Here is a 21,048-nt window from a genome sequence, read left to right on the forward strand (position 1 = left end):
AGGATTAGACGCTGCAAATCAAACGTGGAAGGGGGATTTACCGAAGTTCCCATGCCATGAGCCAGGGCGATCCTCACAGTTAAGATGGAGGCGCTTGAACTGCGATCCTGTGTGTTGTGGGCGTTTGAAACCGAATAAAACGTGCGAGGCATTAGTGAATAGCGCTCTCAACAGTCATCGGCCTGGTATGAAGGACAGTAATAAACAAACGCACTCACAAATAATCACTCACACACACGCGTACGCCTGCACCCGCACCCGCACAGAACACGCACACACTAACACACAGACCAAACACACACACACACACACACACACACACACACACACACACACACACACACACACACACACACACACACACACACGCACACACACACACACACACACACACACACACACACACACACACAAAAATCACCCATACACTTGTTAATTGATTTAATGGGATTCTTCATGAATGAGTTAAACATCCCGAAATGGACCATCACGTCTCTGTGTGTGTGTGTGTGTGTGTGTGTGTGTGTGTGTGTGTGTGTGTGTGTGTGTGTGTGTGTGTGTGTGTGTGTGTGTGTGTGTGTGTGTGTGTGTGTGTGTGTGTGTGTGTGTGTGTGTGTGAGTGTGTTTGTGTGCCTTCGTGAGCGTGTTTGCGTGTATACGCACGAGGATAGGGGGGCACATCTCGAACTTGATTTTCGCGTGCGCAAGCTCGTAGTTTATTCGCCCATTGCCAATGCCAACCACTTCAACCAAACTTAGCACACAAAAAACAACAACAACCACAACAACAACAACAACAAAAACAAAAACAAAAAACAACAAAAACCAGCAGCACCCCCCTTACCTCGAACCTCCACACGGCATGCGCCTGCGCGTCGGCCTGCGGCGCCTTCCTCTGAAGCCACCTGCGCGGGGAGAAGAGCGCGCTCGTGCTGCCGCTCAGCGACGACCCCGCGGACCTCGTGAGACCCGGTAAATCCCCGGCGGTATTCCGTTTGTTGCCCGCCGCCCCCCGGGCCGGGTTGTGGGGGGACTCACCGCCGCCGTAGTCGAAGCTGAAGCTGGCGTGGGCGGCGGAGGAGGAAGGCGACACCTCGGACGGGATGGACGGCGTGGACAGCGACGGCGAGATGGGCTCGTCCAACAGGGTCAAAGTCTTGTTTTTCGCGCCGCGTCGGGAAAACGACGTCGACGTTGACGTCGTTGCTAAGTCCGACGGAAAGTAGTCGGTGGTTGGCACGACCCGTAAGCCATCGGGACCCCCGATGCCGGGACCCCCGGTGTTGTCGCAGTTCCTGATGATGGCCGGGTCCAGGCTCCTCGTTTGCCGCAGCCGCCGCTTGGCGTTGGCTTTGGCGCCGGGCGACGAGAAGGAGAAGACGCTGCTCAGGAGCCCCTGGGCGGCGGACGACATGGTCCCACCGACCCGCTACCCGCACCCGGTACTTCTCAACCGAGTTAAAAAAAAAAATATTCAAACTTTCTTACTTTAGCCAACGGTCAAAGGCCCACGCGCTCTCTCCGGAATTCGTGCGCATGATTGCGCAGCGGCGAACGGGTACGTCCTCTTCTCTGCCCGCGCGCAGCGCTTCTTCTCATGGCAGGTTTTTGGAGTGGAGCGGAGTGTGATCGCGAGCGTCGATGGGAGAGCGAGAGAGAGAGAGAGAGAGAGAGAGAGAGAGAGAGAGAGAGAGACAGAGAGAGACAGAGAGAGAGAGAGACTCTCACAGTCTCACTCTCACACACACAAACATACACACGAACACGCAATATCTCTCACACTATCACACACACTATCACAGTCACACACTATAACACACACACACACACACACACACACACACACACACACACACACACACACACACACACAGGGATAGATGGAGAGAGAGAGAGAGAGACAGAGAGAATGATACAGAATAAGTAAGAGAAAGTGGGGTGTGGTGAAGGTGTTTATTAGTGTGTGTGTGTGTGTGTGTGTGTGTGTGTGTGTGTGTGTGTGTGTGTGTGTGTGTGTGTGTGTGTGTGTGTGTGTGTGTGTGTGTGTGTGTGTGTTTGTTGGTGCATGGTGCGTGCAAGCATGGAATATGAATGAATATGGGCATTCAACAGTTACTGGTGAATGAATTCCGTGAGAATTGAAGGAAGAACTTATCTTTAGAAAGTAACCTTTGAATTTATTATACACTAAGGGTTAGGGTCTAACCATTCACATTTGACAGTAAACAATTTAACTCAGCAAGTTTGAAATATGAGTGATTAGAGAAGATAAGACATGACAAATATGAAAATGACATTTATCTTTCTAACTTTCTAAGCATCATTGAATCAATTTAATTGAGTATGTCGAATTAAAAATTATAAGAAAATGTAATTTATAAAAAAAAACATAAACTTAATATTTTACTGAATCAAATGATTTCAAAAACTAAAATATTCTTATGTAATCAGTTATAAAAAAGACATGTTAAGTGAACTTTAAGAAATAACGAGATACAATTGATGCAAGTTGACCACAAAACTCAGATCGATCAGATATTATTAATAGCCAAATCAATTCCACTGTCTGCCAATGGCCGCCACCCTCACAGTCATAATAAGCCTCAAAGCCTGCTGTGTGTGTGTGTGCTATGAATAGCGCAGTGGTATAGGTGTGTAATCCATCACAATCACAGCATGCAGTTGCAAATGCCACCCGCATAACCCAGACTGCACTACAGACACCGGCTTAAGCATTTGTCCCAGCGTTTGTGTGTGTGTGGTAGAGGGAGTTCACCGTGTGTGCGCGCGCGCACGTGTGTGTGTGTGCGTGCGTGCGCACGCTAACCTGCGTCCGTGATTGTTTGTGTGTGTGGACACACATAACTGCACACACACACAGCATGGGTGTGTGTTTTGTTAACAAATTAACAGCACAGATAAAAATGATTTTGATAAGCATTGAGAAAATATTGAAGACATTATTGGAAATGCTTATTTTTACCATATCATTGCATTGTGTGTTAATCGTGGAGCAAGTAGTCATAACAGCCAACGTACGTACTCTAAGACAGGTGAACAAATGTGATATGCATACTACGTTTCAAACCATGCACCTGATGTCATGAACTCACCTGACCTGACCCTACTTATGTACGGCACAACCGTTGTGTTCATACCGTACGGCGGATGACTAATAAAGATTTGAGTTTCAAATGCTGTGTCTACGTGACTGAGACCGAGACTGAGGTATACCATGCAGAAAAAAAAATACAGGGGAGATAGGTGGTGAGAGAGGTGTGTGTGTGTGTGTGTGTGTGTGTGTGTGTGTGTGTGTGTGTGTGTGTGTGTGTGTGTGTGTGTGTGTGTGTGTGTGTGTGTGTGTGTTTTTGTGTGTGTGTTACTCTTGAGTGTGTGAAAAAATGTCAAAAATGAAGGAAGACAGCAGGAGGCTGTGGAGGAGGGAGCTATTATGCTGATAAGAAAACACACACTCGTTCACTCACATACACACACACTCGTTCACTCACATACACACACACACACACACACACACACACAATTGTTTAGTCTCACACACACACAAACACACACTCAGTACTTGCTCACATGCACACTGACTCGCTCACTCACACACACACACAGACACAAACACTCGCTGAATCACAGACACACAAACTCACACACACACTTGCTTACTCACACACACACACACACACACACACACACACACACACACACTTGCTGATTCACACACACACACACACGCCAAGCATGACGTTGCTGATAACAGCTGAGACAGTTCTGGGTTGTACGAACCGACTGAAAAAAAGAAAGAAACGAAGGTAGAGAGAGGGGGGGGAGCGAGGGAGAGAGAGAGAGAGAGAGAGAGAGAGAGAGAGAGAGAGAGAGACACACACACACACACACACACACAGAGGGAGGGGGAGAGTAGATGGGATGGGGGGGGAGTAGATGAGAGGGAAGAAATAAAGGGAGAAAGAGGTAGAGAAAGAGAGAGAAATAGAAGGGTAGAGAGACGGAGAGATAGAATGGATGAGGGAGAGAAATAGATCCATTGATTGGTGGGGCTTTGGAGACGAAATGTCTGACGTATATTAGCATATGTGTTATAATTAAGTATCACATGCAAAAGCAATTGAAGACTTGACCCGGCTGAACTTTTCCCTTGTGAATGAATGTAGGAATAAATAACTATTCAACTTATTTTAGCCGATGCTTCAATCCTAAACAAATTACAAAGCATTGTAAAATGTTAACAAGGATCAAGGGAGACTGTGGACAATAATAATACAATTACATTCACAATCAAATCGATTAAAGTGCTTCACATCTATAATCTGTGGTAATAATGTAGTAATTCAAGTGCGAACGCAAACTTGGCGGATAACAACAGTAAGGTCTCTCTGGAGTAGTTATTCCAGAGTTGGCGTTGATTGAGGCTGGGTCACGGCACAGGAATTTAGCAGATCAGAGTGTGTGTGTGTGTGTGTGTGTGTGTGTGTGTGTGTGTGTGTGTGTGTGTGTGTGTGTGTGTGTGTGTGTGTGTCCATGTGTTACCATGGCTACACAGTACACACAGATAAGCGAACAACAACAATCAGTATTGTGCAAATCTTCTATCCATCATTTTGGTGTTCAGTTTCTAACAATTGATTTAGGCTTGAAAGCTACTTTCATACTACGAGCACGTTTGACACGTTGACACTGCATTTAAACCATTGGGACTACTTTGGTGGGTCATAAGAAGAATGCTGCTAAAAACAGATTTTAATGATTATTATTTAATGTTTTTTCATTATACACCATGTAAAATCTGCGTATGGTTATGCAGTTGATTCAAAATTACATATAAAGTTCGATGCAATTAAGTATGCAACAAATAAGTCAATAGTGAGTATGTCTTTGACAAATCACTGTATTCTCTAATTGCTCAGCCACTGCTACCTAATTTCAATGTGTTTATACCGCCACCGGCTGGCCTTCACGCCACATTACACCTGTTGAAAACTTACGACGGTGTCCGAAACTGCCCAAACGTCAACAACGAACCCTTCGCGCTTCAAATTCCTCCGATGAACAACACGGATGTGGTACCCCTGTTGTCACACACACAAACACATGGTACCAAGTAGCGCCTCCATCCAAGAACACAAAAAAAAACAGAAACAAAACAATCCTTATCGATGTATCGGATAGGAAGGGGTTAAGACGTGGCGGCTCCCATCGACGTCGCCATGATCAAATGAATTCGCGGGTAATTAAGTATCGATTTTCCCGCGGAGAGAGAGTGCTGTGCTTCGAGCCCGACCCCACCAAGGCCAAGGTGCTGTACGACGCCAAGGTAAAGCTCTCTAAATTGGATTCACTCTGAAACATGCTCATATTTCGGGTTGTTTTATCCGGAATCAACGCGAAAACATCGGGGTTTTCGGGGTTTAACGACTTGATAGTTTGCTTCTGTCCGATCGTAGCGAATCTCCTAACTGACGCTCATTTGACTAATATGATCACAATAGGATCATACTTCACTTTGTTTTAACGTCGAATCGACGCTAACATATCGTAGTTGTATTCGTGTTCGGGGTTTAACGACTTGATTGATTTCTTCTGTCTGATTATAACAAATTCCCCGACTAATTCTAGACGGTGGTTTAATGCCTTAGCTGAGAGGGATGGTATGTAATGTGATTTATAAGTAGAATAAATAGTAAAGAACCAAATAGTAAAGAACCAAACTACATCACGAACTATTTTCGTACGCTCACGTCCACGAAGTGTGCGTGACAGTTGGCGGGAAATCACGTTGTAATTCGTCCGAATTAACGCAGAGGGTTGTAAACAAACCCCCTCGCGCATCCGCATGCTGGTTAGCTCAAAGGCGGGTCGGTCTGAAGGGAACAGAGTCAGACGGTGGTGGTGACCGGTGGGTTAGCATGTAGCATGTAGCTTCATGAAGTAACGTAACATCTGAGTCAGGAGGTTATTAAACAGTGATAGGATGTTTTAGAAGGTACAGGTCACATAATCTAATCGTAATGGTAGTAGGTAGAGCTAGGTAGCTAACAACAATAACATGGATATCAATGTGTTGTTCTTAGCTAGCTGGCTAATAACAACACATGGATATTGTTTCTGTTTTGGTTGTCTGTTGCATTGATTTATTAACGTGTGTGTGTGTGTGTGTGGCTAACAACACATAATATCCATATGTTGTTGCACGCTAGTTGGATAGCCTGCTAAAATCAACACAGACATGTATTGTTGCGGTTGTCTGTTGCATTTATTAATACAAACATTCCATGTGTGTCTGGGTAGCTAGCTAACAACAACACATACTATCAATCAATATACTATACATCCATAGTTAGTTAGCTAGCTTGCCAGCTGGCTAACAACAAGACATTGATTAATGTATTGTTTCTGCTGCAGATGTCTGTTGCATTGATTGAATAAGTATGTGTGTATGTATATCATATGGGTATTTGCTTAGTTTTTCAGAAAGGCTGCATGTATTGCATCTCTTTCTGTGTGTGTGTGTGTGTGTGTGTGTGTGTGTGTGTGTGTGTGTGTGTGTGTGTGTGTGTGTGTGTGTTCCCTCTCCAACAGTCCATTGTTAATATCTCTCTCTCGATGTTCATCATTTGTACTTCGTGTGGTTTCAGGTCCTTGATGTTGTCCTTGCTAGTAGTGATCAACATGGAAGGCGAGTCCCAAAGTACCTGATTCATTTCAACGGCTGGAACAGCAGGTAAACACTGGTCGCTCTGTATCTCTTTGTTGTTGTTGTTGCTGATGATGGCATTATTATACCGGGTGCAACCAGTTAACCCTACTGTAAAACCAATATGACGTTGTTCCTGCATGAATAAGCAATGATATGCTATCCTATCAATTCATACAACATTCCACTAGCAGTAAGGTTATTCATTGACACAATACCCTAATGCTGAGGTTAGTTTTATCTTTATATCTCTTTTTTAACTTAAAAACCCAAGGCGATATCCTGCTAATTCATTGAAAGCACCCGTCATGTCATTGATTGTATGTGCGTTGATAGTGTTGTGCGTGCGTGTTGTATGTGCCTTAATCTGTGTGTTTGTGTGTGGATGGGTTCCCTTCCAGCTGGGATCGTTGGACTGAGGAAGATAATGTCCTTGGGGACTGCGAAGAAACCCGAACATTGCAACTGAAACTGGCTCGTAAAGCGGCAGGTCGCATGTGAGTGCCTCTTCAAGTCCTTCTCTGATCTTTAATAATAAACTGTATTGGATAATGATGACAGACATTCGATGGACAACAGAGTACCCACTTCGATGCACTCTGTTTCTGTGGTCGCAGATTCGGTTGGTTTGCTATGTTGGTCAAAGCATTTATTTTCCTCGTTGATGGATTGTGATTGGTATTTTATGTGTGTAATTTGAACTGTGTTATGAATACCCAAAACTAGATATTATATGAGATGTGGAAAATGTGCAAATGATCTGTAATTATTTGGTTGTGCATTTCTTATCTAGATGTATTTTCATCAATAGGTCGCGTTCAGTTGTAAATCATCAATAAAAAAGGCTGAAATTAGTAACAGCTAGCTATTAGCAAGAGTAACAGTGACTTGTAGGCTGATTTTAAGAAGTTTTACGTCGTTGATCAAATGCATTGGTCAATTGATGATCATCCAGCTTCAGTGCACACCAAGCATGGGAAAGTGGGGATTGACAGTTCAGGTCTGCAATTTTTTTCCAGCTCTCCCACACAGACTTCATTCGATATCAACTATTTTGCCTCTGATTCTGTAAGACCAACCTTGTTATGCTCAGAGGTAGTGGTGCAACGGTTCACGGGTTTCCCGTGATCCGTACGGATCAACCATCACGGTTCGGGACGCAAGTGATCCGCGGATCAGCTGATAAAAAAAAAAAAAAGTTGTGCGTTGACGTGATCAGCGCATGTTTAGAGGACAATTCCGGTATCAATTCCGGAACCGGACGTGTTTAGGTTTGGTTGTAGTCTTTTCGCTCGGTTCGCCGTATCAACAGTAGGGCTAAAACCGAGCGAAAAGACTACAACCAACCCCCCTTGCAATGAGCAATGAGTCTCCGAACCGAAATCAATGGATTTACAAAATGCCAAATAAAACACCACAGAAACTGTATTTCGCTACCAAACTAAAAAAAAGAAGATAAGGATGTCTGCATTGCCTTGGGAGAGTGTAGACTCTAAACTCTCCCCAGGCAATGCAGACATCCTGAATTGTAAATCCAGGCTTAGGGATTATTTACTATCCTATCCATGTTAAAAAGAAGGAATAATGCCTCAGATTGCACATTTTTTAAATATTGACCATGCTTAGAGGAAGCAGGATTATTACCTAATTTTTTACTTTATTTTGTTTTTACACAGTTGAAGATTTAAAGTCACATTTGTCTTGTTATCTTTATTGTTGTTGTTGATCCGAAATCGATCCGACCCGTTACTCAAAAACCGTGACCCGATCCAAACCGTGAGCTTTGTGATCTGTTGAAAGTAGGGATGGGCATAATTAATCGATGCTCGATAATTGATCGTTAAGAAATGCGTCGATCAATTTATATTGTTATCGATCAAAAGGACGTTGTGTTGCATACTGTGAGTCTTGAAGCATTTAATTTAATATAACCCTGCCGACTGGTGGAAAGTGAATGGAAGAAGGTTCCCCAGGCTGTCAAAGTTAGCGCGACAATACCTCTGCATCCCCGCAACTTCGGTCCCGTCAGAGCGGGTGTTTTCTGCTGCTGGACTGACAGTTACAAGGCTGTGTTCGCGTCTGACCCCCGAGCATGTTAACATGCTTATATTCCTAAACAAAAATATGTAGGCTGGAGTTACTGTATGCTATGGACGACAGTCACCACCGTATGTGAGTCGCTCTTTTCTTTCTTAATGTGTTGACTCTCGCTCCGCTTGGTGCCTCTTGGAGTCGTTACATTTTGCCAAAACTGTGATATTTTAGCAACAAGTCCAGCCTTATATATGTTCAATAAGGTATTGCTTTTAGATAGACTAGTTCATGCAATTGTTTGTAAATGGGTGGCTCATCTTTTTGTTGCGAGCCTTTTCCGCGCGCCGGCTGCAGGCATTATATGTCGGCCTTTTCCCCCCCTTTTTTTTCATAACAGTTATACAGTTTAATGCCCACTTTTAGCCTACTGCCTTTGTTTGATTATTGTTGTCCGATAAGTTCGCTACTTATTGTAATTGGAATAGGCTACAGATTTAGTCTTGTTGAATCGTTTCCAAACCTTTAAGAGCGCCTGTAGGCGCATTGTTCGGACTTTACGAGCGCCGCATAGGCCTATAACCTATAATGCCTGTATTTATTATTTTAAAACTGTTAAACAGTTGTAGGTCTTCAAGTTAACTGTATTGTATTAATTTTGGCCCATACATTATTGTTGGAATAAAGATTTCATTGATAAAAACATTAGAAAAAAAACATAGAAAAAAGTTAATGATTAATCGATAATTGATCGATAACTCTAGCGATGCTCGATCAAGAAAATTTCTTCAAATGCCCATCCCTAGTTGAAAGCATGTGGGAAGCAGCAATGTTATTTTCCCATTCACAGGCCCAGGCTAAAAACGGTTTGGTTTAATATGCATCTTTCTCTCTCAACTCATTGCGAATGTGACACGTTCGATGAACAAAAGTGCGTACGTTTTTAGGTGTACAATGTTTCTAGAAGAAACCAGGGGCTGGCATGTTGAACTAAGTTAGCCAGACATGTCACTATTTTACTGTCAATAATGTGTTTTCCTCCTCTATTGGGCTTTTGGTAATAATAATAATAATAATACATTTAATTTAGAGGCGCCTTTCAAGACACCCAAGGTCACCTTACAGAGCATATAGTCATCATTCAAAACTATGTAAAACAGACTAGGAATAAAAGGAAAACAGAGGTTAAACATGAAGAATAATAATAATTAATAACACTCAAAGACGCCTAAAGTGAAGGGGGGGACCTCACTAACCACCACCAATATGTAGCACCCACTTGGGTGATGCACGGCAGCCAATCAAAATGGATAATGTCGGCGAAAAATAATGTTGTATTTTTTTTGTTTAATTTTTTTTATTTTTATGCAAACTATAATTACTTTTTGGTACAGCACCTCTTCATTCTGTACAAGGATGAGCGAATTTTCTCGTTTTTAAATGAAAACAACCTACCTATCATTCGCTGCCGCTGGAAAAAAAAAAAAAAATTCCCTACCTACCCATGACCTCAACTGACAACCAACCAAAATTTTTTTTTAGGCCTCGGCGCCAGAACGCTCACTACACACCAGCTTGAGGTGACCAATGAACCTGTATCTGTATGAGGCCTGTATCTGTGTGTGCTTCGGTCCGTCTCTCCAGGAAGAGAAAGGGGTGGGGGAAGGGGCGTCGCCAGGCGGATGTTAAACCCTCTCTGAAGACCCTCCCCAAAGAGGAAGACAGCGACGACCCATGTAAGGGTGCACCGGACGTAACATGTACGCATGAACCAATCCCATCGCATGATTTTGTTTTGTTTTTTCTGTGTCATTTGTTCATTTGGTCATGTATAAAGGTACAGTATTAAAGGGGACATATTCTACCACCAGGTGTGAGTGTGATTAGCCTTACAAGTCGTTTAGAAAATCTGCCACATATGACATCATTAGTGGGCGTGTCCACCTAGATCTGTGCTGGATAGATGAGCAACGTTTACTTCAGTCCACTGGGTTGGCTGGTAGACTGATCTATCCAGCACAGATCTAGGTGGACACGCCCACTAATGATGTCATATGGGGCAGATTTTCGAAACGGCTTGTAAGGACTAATCACACTCACACCTGGGGGTATAATATGTCCCCTTTAAGGGACAGCTTCTGATCTCGGGGACTACTTGGGACAAGTTTTTTTTTTTCCAACCCTTTTTTATCGATCGCGTGTTTAATACGCACACAGCAAGCGCGTGTGTTCTTAGTACGTAAACGGTTCAACGCAATCCTTTGGGCCACGAAGGGTTCCTGTCCGGCCCCTTGGGGTTCCAATGAAGCAAACACAGGCTGCAATATTGGCTGAAGCGCTCTTGCTGAATACTGGTACCAATGTCAAAGATTTGAAGACCCCTCTCTCGACGTGGCAGGTTTGATCTCGTCTTCGGGAAGCAGTGACGACGACGACACAGACCAGGACTCCTCCAACAGCGGGGACACCACCTTCTCCGAGGACCTGAACAAGATGGTGAAGCACGCACTCCACACTAAGGACACTGTGTTATCAACACACACACACACACATGCATACAGACACACACAGAGAGAGAATGTTGTAGTACTTGCACATGAGCTATTACTTTGACTATCTTCCTCCACGCTGTAACAGAGAACCAATAAGTCTATCTTTTAGGAGGCAGGAGGACTATAACTGAGATTCATTATTCTCAGTTCCATTATTTCTTTAGTATTCTTTCATATGTTCATTTATACACTTTATTGATCGTCTCAATTAAAACCCTTTTTCGTGTTCGTCCTACTACTAACGTATGTCCTTGTTTGGGCGTCAGGGGGTGGAAGAGGAGGAGCCGCAGGTGAAGCAGGAGAGTGAGGATGAGGCCTCGGTCCAGATGGACGTCAGCATCACCATCCCCGACGTCCTGAAGAAGAAGCTGGAGGACGACTGCTTCTACGTCAACAAGAGGAAGAGGGTACGTACACGCCTCCCCTCGTGGTGGGTGACGCCCCCTCGAGGTTAGGCTCTCGTTGAGCCCCGGTTTGATCAATCTTTTAGTACCGATTAACATTTAGGCCAAGTACATTTGTCAGAAGATAGAGAAACGACTATATTTCACGGTCGGTACAGTAAGGATGTTCATAGAAACAAGTGCCAAGCTCTAACAATCAATAGGTTAACCCAATGCCCGTGTCCAACTAAGAAAGCCATTATAAGACGCTTTTTGATGCTAAATGCTATTTTTATGGCGGTTCCCCCCCCCCCCCCCCCCCTCCCACAGCTGGTGATCGTGCCGTGTCAGACCAATGTGGTGCACATCCTGGAGTCGTACGTCAAGCACTTTGCCATCAATCGGGCCTTCCTGGCCAACGAGCGCTACCGCCGCAGCCAGGCAGCCGGCCAGCCTGCCCTCAGTCCCGGGGCCGTGCCCCCCGAGAAGAAGTAAGAACCACATTAAATTGGGTGGGAGCGCTTGGCTCCGCCCCCAAATTTTCTGTGAATTTGGGGGCGGGGCCAGTCAGGCCCCCTGGGATTGCTTCTCGTTGCCCCCTGAATGCATGCGATAATTGTAGTTTATTATTTATTTTGAAAAATAAAAGTTAATTAATGTAATGTTAGTAGTGTTTTATGTATCCAAGTGCTGTTGTGTGTAGGAGTCTATTGGCGTTCATTAGCTGACTTTGAGATGTATATTCATATACTTTCAGAGATTATCCTGACGAGATATTCAGTAGGTGAGCAAGTGGATACACCCCTCTGTGAATTGTTCTCGCTTTACATCGCTCTATTCTGCCTTTCTGAATCTAGACCCCTGTTTTGCCCATGGCCCTTGGCCCTTGCCCCTAGCGTGGCGAGTGTACTAAATAAGACGAAGTCTCTGTGTGCCCCTCAGCGAGGACCTGTGTAAGGAGATGGTGGACGGCCTGAGGATCACCTTCGACTTCACACTGCCCATGATCCTGCTGTACCCGTGCGAGCAGGCGCAGTTCAAGAAGGTCAGCTCGTCCCGCATCTTCTTGCCCGTCAGCGAGCCGTCGCTGGGCGCCAGCCGCCACGCCTTCAGGTACCCCCCCAGACTGCCTGGTTGGTAAATTAGCATGTAGGGTGTGTTCGACACAATGCATCATGGGGGTTCTCCCTGCCATTTTGAGAGGACTCGAGAGTTGTAGTCCAATAGAAGGTATTCCCATAATGACAAATAATTCGAGGCTTAAGGAATAAACAGTTATCAAAACACTTTTAATAGCGTTCATATTCCAACGCTCCTATGTTTCCAAAACGGAGGCAATCAATGCAATGTACAAGTCCCTCAATAAATTGGTATACATTTATCATAAAAATTCTGTTGCTTGATCTTTGTTCACTTTTTCATAAACCGAGAGCTGTTTTACCTTTTTGAATCTATTCGTTTTATAGACTGGCTGTGAATGGATTCTGCGTCAGTTGGGATTTGTTTTCACTCACAGGTTTTATTGTTATTTTGGTGTTTTTGGACATTTGGTCATCCATTTTGCAAAGCATTTTTTGACGTTCCATAAAGTTATTGGAAAGATTATGATGAAGAATAATAGGCAGGAAGAAAACATTGTTTTTTCGTCTGTTCTTTTGGACTTCTATCACCAGTCTTCACATCTCCTCCTTCCCCCCCCCCCCCCTCGCAGCGTCCAGCGCGACCGCAGCCCCAGCCCCCCGGGCCACAACCCCCCCACCCCGCAGTCCACCGACAGCCAGCCCGCCCTGAGCGACGTCTCCGCCGTCACGCCCACGACCACTACCCCCACCCTCCCGGGCGCCGCCCCCACCCCGGCGGCCCCGCCCACTACCCCCACCCCCACCGCCGCCCCTGTCACCGCCGCCGCCCCCGCCGTCGCCCCCGCCGTCACCGTCGCCCCCACGCCGACGCCTAAACGCCGTCGCCACGCCGACATGGACTGCCTGACGCACCAGTCGCTGCAGAGCATCCAGTCGCTGCGGCGCTCCACCCGCGCCAACACTACCAGCGCCACCACCGTCGCCACGGCGACGGGCTCGGGGGAGCGGTCCGCTGACGGCGGGGCCAGCAGCGGAGGTGTGTGTGTGTGTGTGTGTGTGTGTGTGTGTGTGTGTGTGTGTGTGTATTGTTGGCAGTTTCTTTGTGTGCGTGTGAAAGAGTGCAAAAAAAATTAAGATAATGAAGGTGTGTGTGTGTAGTTAGCCGGGTTAGGTGTGTGTCTGTGTGTGATTTTGTGTTGTTGATGTGTTTCCGTGTTAAAGTGTAAGGGAATGTCTTTTTCGATTGGAACGCGGACTCGTGCAAACAGGAGTTAGGAAGTTTGACCTTATATGGTCGAGTTGGTGGGGCAAAAAAAAAAACATTCCAAACAACCTAACGAGATGGAGATTAAGTTTTGCCTCTTCAGTTTCTCCATCCTTCTTTCTTTACGACTCCATGCTAAAGTCACCCGCCTGCTGTATTTTATCGCTAACGTGCTTGTCCGCTAACTATGCTAGCGCCGGTGCTTCTGTGTCGTGTTGACGTGGACACGTGTTTAACGCCGAACTGTGTTCGTTTACTTCGGCCTCATCCAGGCGGAGGCAGCACGGCAGCGTCGCCCCAGCCCAAGAGACGCCTGGTGGAACCTCAGGCCCAGCCCAAGTTCTTCTTCAACCTGGACCGAAGTGAGCTAGTCCCTTCAGCTCGTCGCTCATTTAAACACACCTAACCGTTTACAACCTCATCCACGTCTCGAAATCGTACCGGTCGAGGGAAAATGCCGATGATGCCTTCATCCCAGGCAACGCTAAGCACGAGGAAGGTTACTAGTTAGATCCCTGGCTCCTTCCTAGCTGAGTGTCGAGGTGTCCCTGAGCGAGGCACCTCATCTGACTGCTCCCGACGAGCTGGCTGTCTTCTCGCTTGGTTGACTCCGCCGCCAGTGTGTGCTTATGTGCATGAACGGTTGCTTCGGATAAAAGCGTCTCTTAAAGGCCCTGAATGTAAATGTAACTTGGACACGTCATATATTATATTGGTGTATATTGTGGCAAGGACTTTAGACTCCCTGCCGGAAGTGTCCTGGTTCGATCTCCAAGGTCCACAGCCTGACCTGATGACTTCCTTTAGCACGATGCCCTCACCCCTACCAACTCCGTAATGACATCTAGAACTTGTAAAACACCTGAAACATGTTGTAATGACCACCACAGCCCAGCAGATGGCAGCATCCTCACTGTATTACTGTAGAGTCACTTTAATAAAGGCTGACTCACTGTTTTAAAGCTCTTGTGGGTATCCTGAGCTGCTTATCTAAGCCCAAACAAAACGGCTAGATCGATGCGTGAAGGGAACCGGACGCAAAACAGTAATGTTCAACCTTCTCCGCCGTCTCTCTCTCTCTTCCTGTTCCCTGATTGACAGGAACCCCTGGCCACAGCGGCTCCTCCTCCCCGTTGCCCCTGACGCCCAGCCGGGAGAGGGGCGGGCCCTTCTACGGGCTGGAGAGCCGCCGGAATAACGAGCTCAACGAGGTGAGGGATTGTAACCAAGCAACCGCGGAGCACATTGGATTGTAATCAAAAATATACATTGATGCGTTGAAATTGTCTTTATTTTTTTTTTTTTGCAATTCAAGTGCTTTTTCACTCTGTTGTGAGGTGCTTTGATTGGGGGGGGGGGATGGGGGGGATTTGGCTCAGGAGGTAGCGCGGCTTGGCTGGTTACCGGAAGGTTGCTAGTTCGATCCCCGGCTCCTCCTGGCGTCGAGGTGTCCCGTAGCGAGACGCCTTATCCTGCCTCGGATAACGGCGTCGGCAACATTCACCTCAATGCAAACGTGCGATGCATAGAAACGGCATGCATAGAAACTCGGAATGGACGCTACGACGAGCCATCCTTTGTTCCAACCTTAACCAAAGAAGTGGCGACGGCCGTCGCCACTTCTTTGGTTAAGGTTGGAACAAAGGATGGCTCGTCGTAGCGTCCATTCCGATTCGGTGCGGGGGTGAAATCTGTGCGGTGCGGCGCCTCATGTTCCTCTGCCTCCCCTGCGCACCAGGTGCTGAGCTGGAGGTTGACCCCGGACAACTACCCCACGAGTGACCAGCCCCCCCCTCCCTCCTACCTGTACGGGTCACAGCACCTTCTGCGGCTCTTTGGTGAGCTGTCTGTCTGTCTGTCTGTCTGTCTGTCTGTCTGTCTGTCTGTCTGTCTGTCTGTCAGTCAGTCTGTCTGCCTGTATCTCTCTCTCTCTCTCTCTCTCTCTCTCTCTCTCTCTCTCTCTCTCTCTCTCTCTCGTGTCCCCCGTCCCCTTTAAAAGAAATTCTTCCCCCAACACCCGATTTGAAGATAATTGCTTAACACACACCGCGGTTTGAAAGTGCGCGTCCTCCCGTGAACCCGTCCCGTCTCGTCCCGCTGCAGTGAAGCTCCCTGACATCCTGGGCCAGATGCACATCCCCGAGAGGAACCTCCGTGCCCTCATCAAACACCTGGAGCTGTTCCTCAGGTAACACGCCCCCACACACCTCCCTCACGACGACGACGACTTAAGGGCCATGACGGAGGTGATGAGGCCGATGTAGACGCTGATGTCTTTTTTGGATGTACATTTAAGTCAAAGCACCGCCACAGACCCCAGGGAGAGGGAGGAGGGGGGGGGGGACGTATAGAAAGGCGATTAGTATGAGTTAGGGCGAGGGGCTGGCCTCTCATGCATAGGGAAGCACGGCTGTTTTTTTCTCCTTCAATTAAGCACCTGCTGCATTTGAAATAGATGTGCAGTCAGCAACACAGAACTTGTCGAAGTTTGGATGGCTTGTGGGATTTGAGCTCTTGAAGGGGCACTTTATTATATATTATCAAAAATATTTATCACTCAATTTAAAAAAACGAATGAGTATGTATATTTTTTAATCTATTTATTGTGGTATTATATTGCACCGATTTTTGAGGGCTGATAAGAATGAGGATGAGAATAAGAATAAGAATGTGAATCTTAAGATATTGCGATTTCTGTAAAAACTTTTTTCAGATTTCGATCTTTGTGGTTTTTACATTGTGTTTGTAACGGTCGAGGTTACGGTTTTACCGGCCCATCGGTATCCGCTATTGTATGATAGTTTTCGAGCAGAATGCTACATAGTTTACTCTAATGGACCATCGGCTAACACACTATAGCGCCCTCTGTAGGACGCCGCCAGTAATGTATCCGCCGAGATTACATTGACAAGAGGGGAAAGTTTAAGATTTGAACTGAGGTGAACTGCAGTTTAATGTGTGCTTCACCTCCAAGGGTATGCGGCCGAGTGCTTCATTAAACAAGGATTGGAAGAGTTATCCAAGCCCGCCGGACAAGACATAAAATAAGTAAAATGAATGTTGCCGGGGATCGCTTGTTCAGACCGTGAGACGGGGGGAGAGGTTCCGAGACACCCCCTCCGCGCACCATCTGAATAATTTTTTTTTATAACAGGATAAAATCAGTTTTTTTTTTCTCTGCTTCCGCTGCAATGGCGCAATCGCCCGACAATCAGGACACTGGGTGAATGACGATGCATTGGATACGGGTGTTCCACTCCGTAGACTGACGGTTCTGGGTTCGGATCCATAAATGCCACATTCTCTCGCTCTCGCTCTCAGGATAGTGATGGCAAGGGGTGTCCAACTGCCAGCCATAAGGGTATGGGTTGAGATCCCCCCCACCCCTCCCTCAATTTCGTTATTAGCTAGGTTATGGGTTCAGATCCCCCCCCTCCCCGCCCATGTCGTCAGACCTAAGGTTATGGGTTCAGATCCCATCCCCCCATGTCGTCAGCTGTTGGGTTATGGGTTCACATTCCCCCCATGTTGTCAGACGTACGGTTATGGGTTCAGATCCCATCCCCCCCAGGTCGTGAGCTGTTGGGTTATGGGTTCACATTCCCCCCTATGTTGTCAGCCATTAGGTTATGGGTTCAGATCCCATCCCCCCAGGTCGTCCGCTGTTGGGTTATGGGTTCACATTCCCCCCATGTTGTCAGCCATTAGGTTATGGGTTCAGATGGATCCATCCCATGAGGTCAGCCATTAGGTTATGGCTTCAGTCCCCCCCCCCCACCCCCTTTTGTCACCGGTTAGAGGTTATGGATTCAGATCCATCCCCCATATTGTCAGCCTACCTGTTGGCATCCTTGAGCAAGACGGCTGAGGCCTACCTGCCGTTTGATGTGCGTCCGAGCTCACCTCAGTCTTTCCGGATAAAAGGTTTTGCTAATCGACTCCATGGTAAGGGTTTCCCAGTAGGGCCTCTGCTCGGTTTCCCACTGGATCGATATCAAGCACCACTTGATACTCACTCGGTACACTTTCTTTTCATATCGCGCAAAAAAAATCAGGTTAGCGCTTTAACCCCGACAGGCCCACCTTCCCTTTCCTTCTCAAGTGGTGAGTGTGTTTTCTTTTTACGAAACGACGAAGAGACTTTAAGTCCTTCAGATTCTTATGGGCTCAAAGCCGGTAAATAAAAAAAAAAAACGCTGCAAATCTCTGTGTACTACTACTTAAGTGCTAGCCTGTGTTTCTTGGAAACAATTTTGCCGTCGTGGGGAAATATGTTGCTTGGCAGTAGAATGATCGGTTTTTCCATGCATCAGATAAAGGCGCAAATATAAATTAATTATATTTTGTCTTTTCGAAGAAAATATGCACCTTTTGTCAATTAACGTCATTTAATTAAATAACATATGATTAGCCGTTGTAGTTGCACATTGTCCTGCTAGTGGTTCGTTGCTCTAGCATAGGTCTAGTGAAATCTGATTTATGGAGGAAGCTGAGCTGCTTCAGTGTTTGATAAATGGCAGGGAGCTGTTCAATAAAGAGGCGAGGGTGGGGGGGGGGGCATATATCCTGCTGGCCCAAGCGTTTGTGGGGATTGTATATCAACGGGGCTAATAATGCATTGCGGGCCTGTTCGGCGATGAAGGCTAGTTGTTTATCTGAATGTGTCCCAGAGTTCATTATCTGGCCTGATCTTTCTTTTTTTTGTGTCGTAAACAAGCAGGAATGAATTGACTGCGGGTTTAACTATACAAGAATGATGTACAAGAATACAGTGTTGGTCATTGAGCGGACGAAACAAAAGCTGAAAGAGACTGAGGAAGACAAATCTGATAGTAGGAGAGAGTGAATCTCTGAGATGGGGGAGGGAGGGGAGGGTGAGGAGGGCAGGGGGAGTGGGCGTTACACAAGCATGGAAGTCTAATCTTTAAATCCCCCCCCCTCCCTCCCTTCCTCCAGCCATCTTCAGTTTAACCGAGGCCCAACCAGAAGGGATTTATCTTCCACTTGTGTTCTTTAATCAAACACGGGACATACCCCCTCCCACCACCGTGGGGCACTGTGGGGACGCTCCCATTACCTATATTCCCTTGTGGACCAGTTGTCAAAGGGGAACCCAAACCCAATACCGCTTGGCTCGCATTGGAAGACTCCCGCTATAGGTTAAACGCAGGCTATTGCGTGCATACGCCTCTGATTGGTCGACCCGGTGAGTAAGCGTTAATTGGACACACCTGTCCAATCAAGCACTAATTGAAGGTGGGTTGAAGGGGAGTTACAGGGGAGCCAGCAGCGCTGCAGGCCCATGATGATCAGAACATGAAGGCACTCTCTACAGGCCCGGTCTAGGGGCTTGGTTCTCCTATATTGATGGACTTCACGTTCCCCATCCTCTGCTTTGCTGTGCAGGTTCCACTTAAGGTCACCAAAGAGGTTGACATTGTTATTTAGTTATTTATTCGATTTGGGGGGAATTCAGCATTGCAGAGAAGCAGACAATGCATTTTATCAAGTCTTTCCCCATCCATGTATTCATATACTATACGACCACACATTTTAAATTGAAGACAGGATTTATAATCATGTTTTTCACTGATTACACAAAAAAAAAACTCAACGTGTCGCAGTTGTAAAACGCCTTGTTCACACACTGAGTTTTAAAACCTCTGCCATGGATCCGGTCTCCATCTCTCAAACCAAGTCCGTGCTCTCGACCATGGCCCCGTCTCGAGTGGGTTACGACCCCACAACGCCTGCAGACGGGAGGAAGTAACTCCTGCATTGCTACAACTGCCCTCCCTCGGTTCTGTGTGAGCAGTGACGCTGCGCCGCGTCGCTGATCAGCCCGTGATACAAGGCTCGCTGTGCGACGACAGGATGTGTGGAGGGGTTGACGGACTGCAGGTGTAAACCTGCGTTCCCGAGATCAACACCGGCGGCGGATTGTGAGCCGGCATCAACTGATTGAGACCGAGGTGCATTGCATTCTGGGAATTGAACACAGCTGATCTCTCTCTCTCTCTCTCTCGCTCTCTCTCTCTCTCTCTCGCTCTCTGATGCTGTCGCTCGCCCCTTCCCTGCGAGAATGAGGAGAGATTAAGAGCACACATGCTTTGGGTCCTGTGTGTCTGGATAGATTTCTGCCCCAGCGCATGCAAACCGTACAAATCCATATGTCCGCGCAATCAATATGGATTAGGCAAAGCTCAGGCCCGCAAATTGACACTACACCACGTATGGATCGGGGTCTGACCAACTATCAAAAAAAAAACGTCCTCGTGGTCAATACTGGATCGGTTGTCGTTAATGACCCCAACGGCTACGATGTTAATTTTCCGATGTTAATTTTTTTTTTTTTTCTATGGGATATTTGATCGGAATTGAAAAACGTGCGACGTGGTTCCGCCCGATGTGCGGCGAAAACACCCGATCCGTAAACCGACGGCGACGACGACAGCGGCGATCGGGATTTGCCTTCGGCCTCGCGCGTCGTGGGGGCCCCCCGTCGAGAGCGCTCTTAATTCGTCCCGCTGATGAGGATAATTAGTTTGGCCCCGGGATCAGGGGGGGGCCGGCAGGGAGAGCTCGGATGAGATGGCAAGATTTAGAGGATTTGGCCGAGCAGCGGATACTAAGAAGATTCCGGATTAGTTTTCACCGCTACTGATTAGATGGAAAGGGTGGGGACGGGGGGGACGGGGGGGGGGAAGGATATATGCATATATATTTATTTATCTATCTCCTGTTCGCTCTCTCTCTCTCTCTCTCTCGCTAGGTCTCTATCTCTGTCTCTCACTCACTCGTGCTAGCTAGGCTGCTCTCTCTCTTGCTCTCTCTCTCTCTCCCTTCCTCTGACTGATCGGTGCGGAAGGCAGTCGGGTGGGCTCTACTCCCACACACATCTACGCACGCTGGGGGCTAGGGGTCCGCGATTTGTGGGCTGTGATCCATCGATCAGGAGAAAGGGAAACCAGAAGGCTGAGGCGCTCAGCATTGTGTCGAGAGAGAGACTCTG

The 21,048-nt window shown here is 46.8% G+C and overlaps 1 protein-coding gene across 8 annotated transcripts; it reads left to right on the plus strand.

The window, feature by feature from the left end:
• The first annotated feature begins 1,412 nt into the window (after positions 1–1,412).
• Positions 1,413–17,174, plus strand: LOC132456490 (male-specific lethal 3 homolog). Of its 8 annotated transcripts, none has more exons than XM_060050858.1 (14): positions 1,413–1,558; positions 6,666–6,751; positions 7,126–7,221; positions 10,400–10,515; positions 11,154–11,251; positions 11,574–11,714; positions 12,021–12,181; positions 12,448–12,474; positions 12,615–12,803; positions 13,402–13,808; positions 14,309–14,398; positions 15,138–15,247; positions 15,775–15,874; positions 16,140–17,174. In XM_060050858.1, coding segments are annotated over exons 3-14 (1,530 nt in total). In that variant the 5' UTR covers positions 1,413–1,558; positions 6,666–6,751; positions 7,126–7,219; the 3' UTR covers positions 16,229–17,174. The 8 variants fall into 8 exon arrangements, with proteins under 8 accessions (XP_059906841.1, XP_059906833.1, XP_059906837.1 ...); XM_060050850.1 differs by lacking the exon at positions 1,413–1,558 and adding an exon at positions 5,051–5,344; XM_060050851.1 differs by lacking the exon at positions 1,413–1,558 and adding an exon at positions 5,052–5,344 and having other exon boundaries at positions 12,633–12,803.
• Positions 17,175–21,048: the final 3,874 nt, after the last annotated feature.

Source organism: Gadus macrocephalus, chromosome 4 (assembly GCF_031168955.1).
Source record: "Gadus macrocephalus chromosome 4, ASM3116895v1".
Classification (NCBI taxonomy): domain Eukaryota; kingdom Metazoa; phylum Chordata; class Actinopteri; order Gadiformes; family Gadidae; genus Gadus; species Gadus macrocephalus.

Excerpts from the sequence above, each read along its gene's own strand:
- LOC132456490 (XM_060050850.1), top strand. The coding sequence starts at position 5,246 with ATGAATTCGCGGGTAATTAAGTATCGATTTTCCCGCGGAGAGAGAGTG. Across the intron at positions 14,399-15,137 it reads CTTCTTCAACCTGGACCGAA|GAACCCCTGGCCACAGCGGC; the intron begins GTGAGCTAGTCC and ends CCTGATTGACAG. Across the intron at positions 15,875-16,139 it reads GCACCTTCTGCGGCTCTTTG|TGAAGCTCCCTGACATCCTG; the intron begins GTGAGCTGTCTG and ends GTCCCGCTGCAG.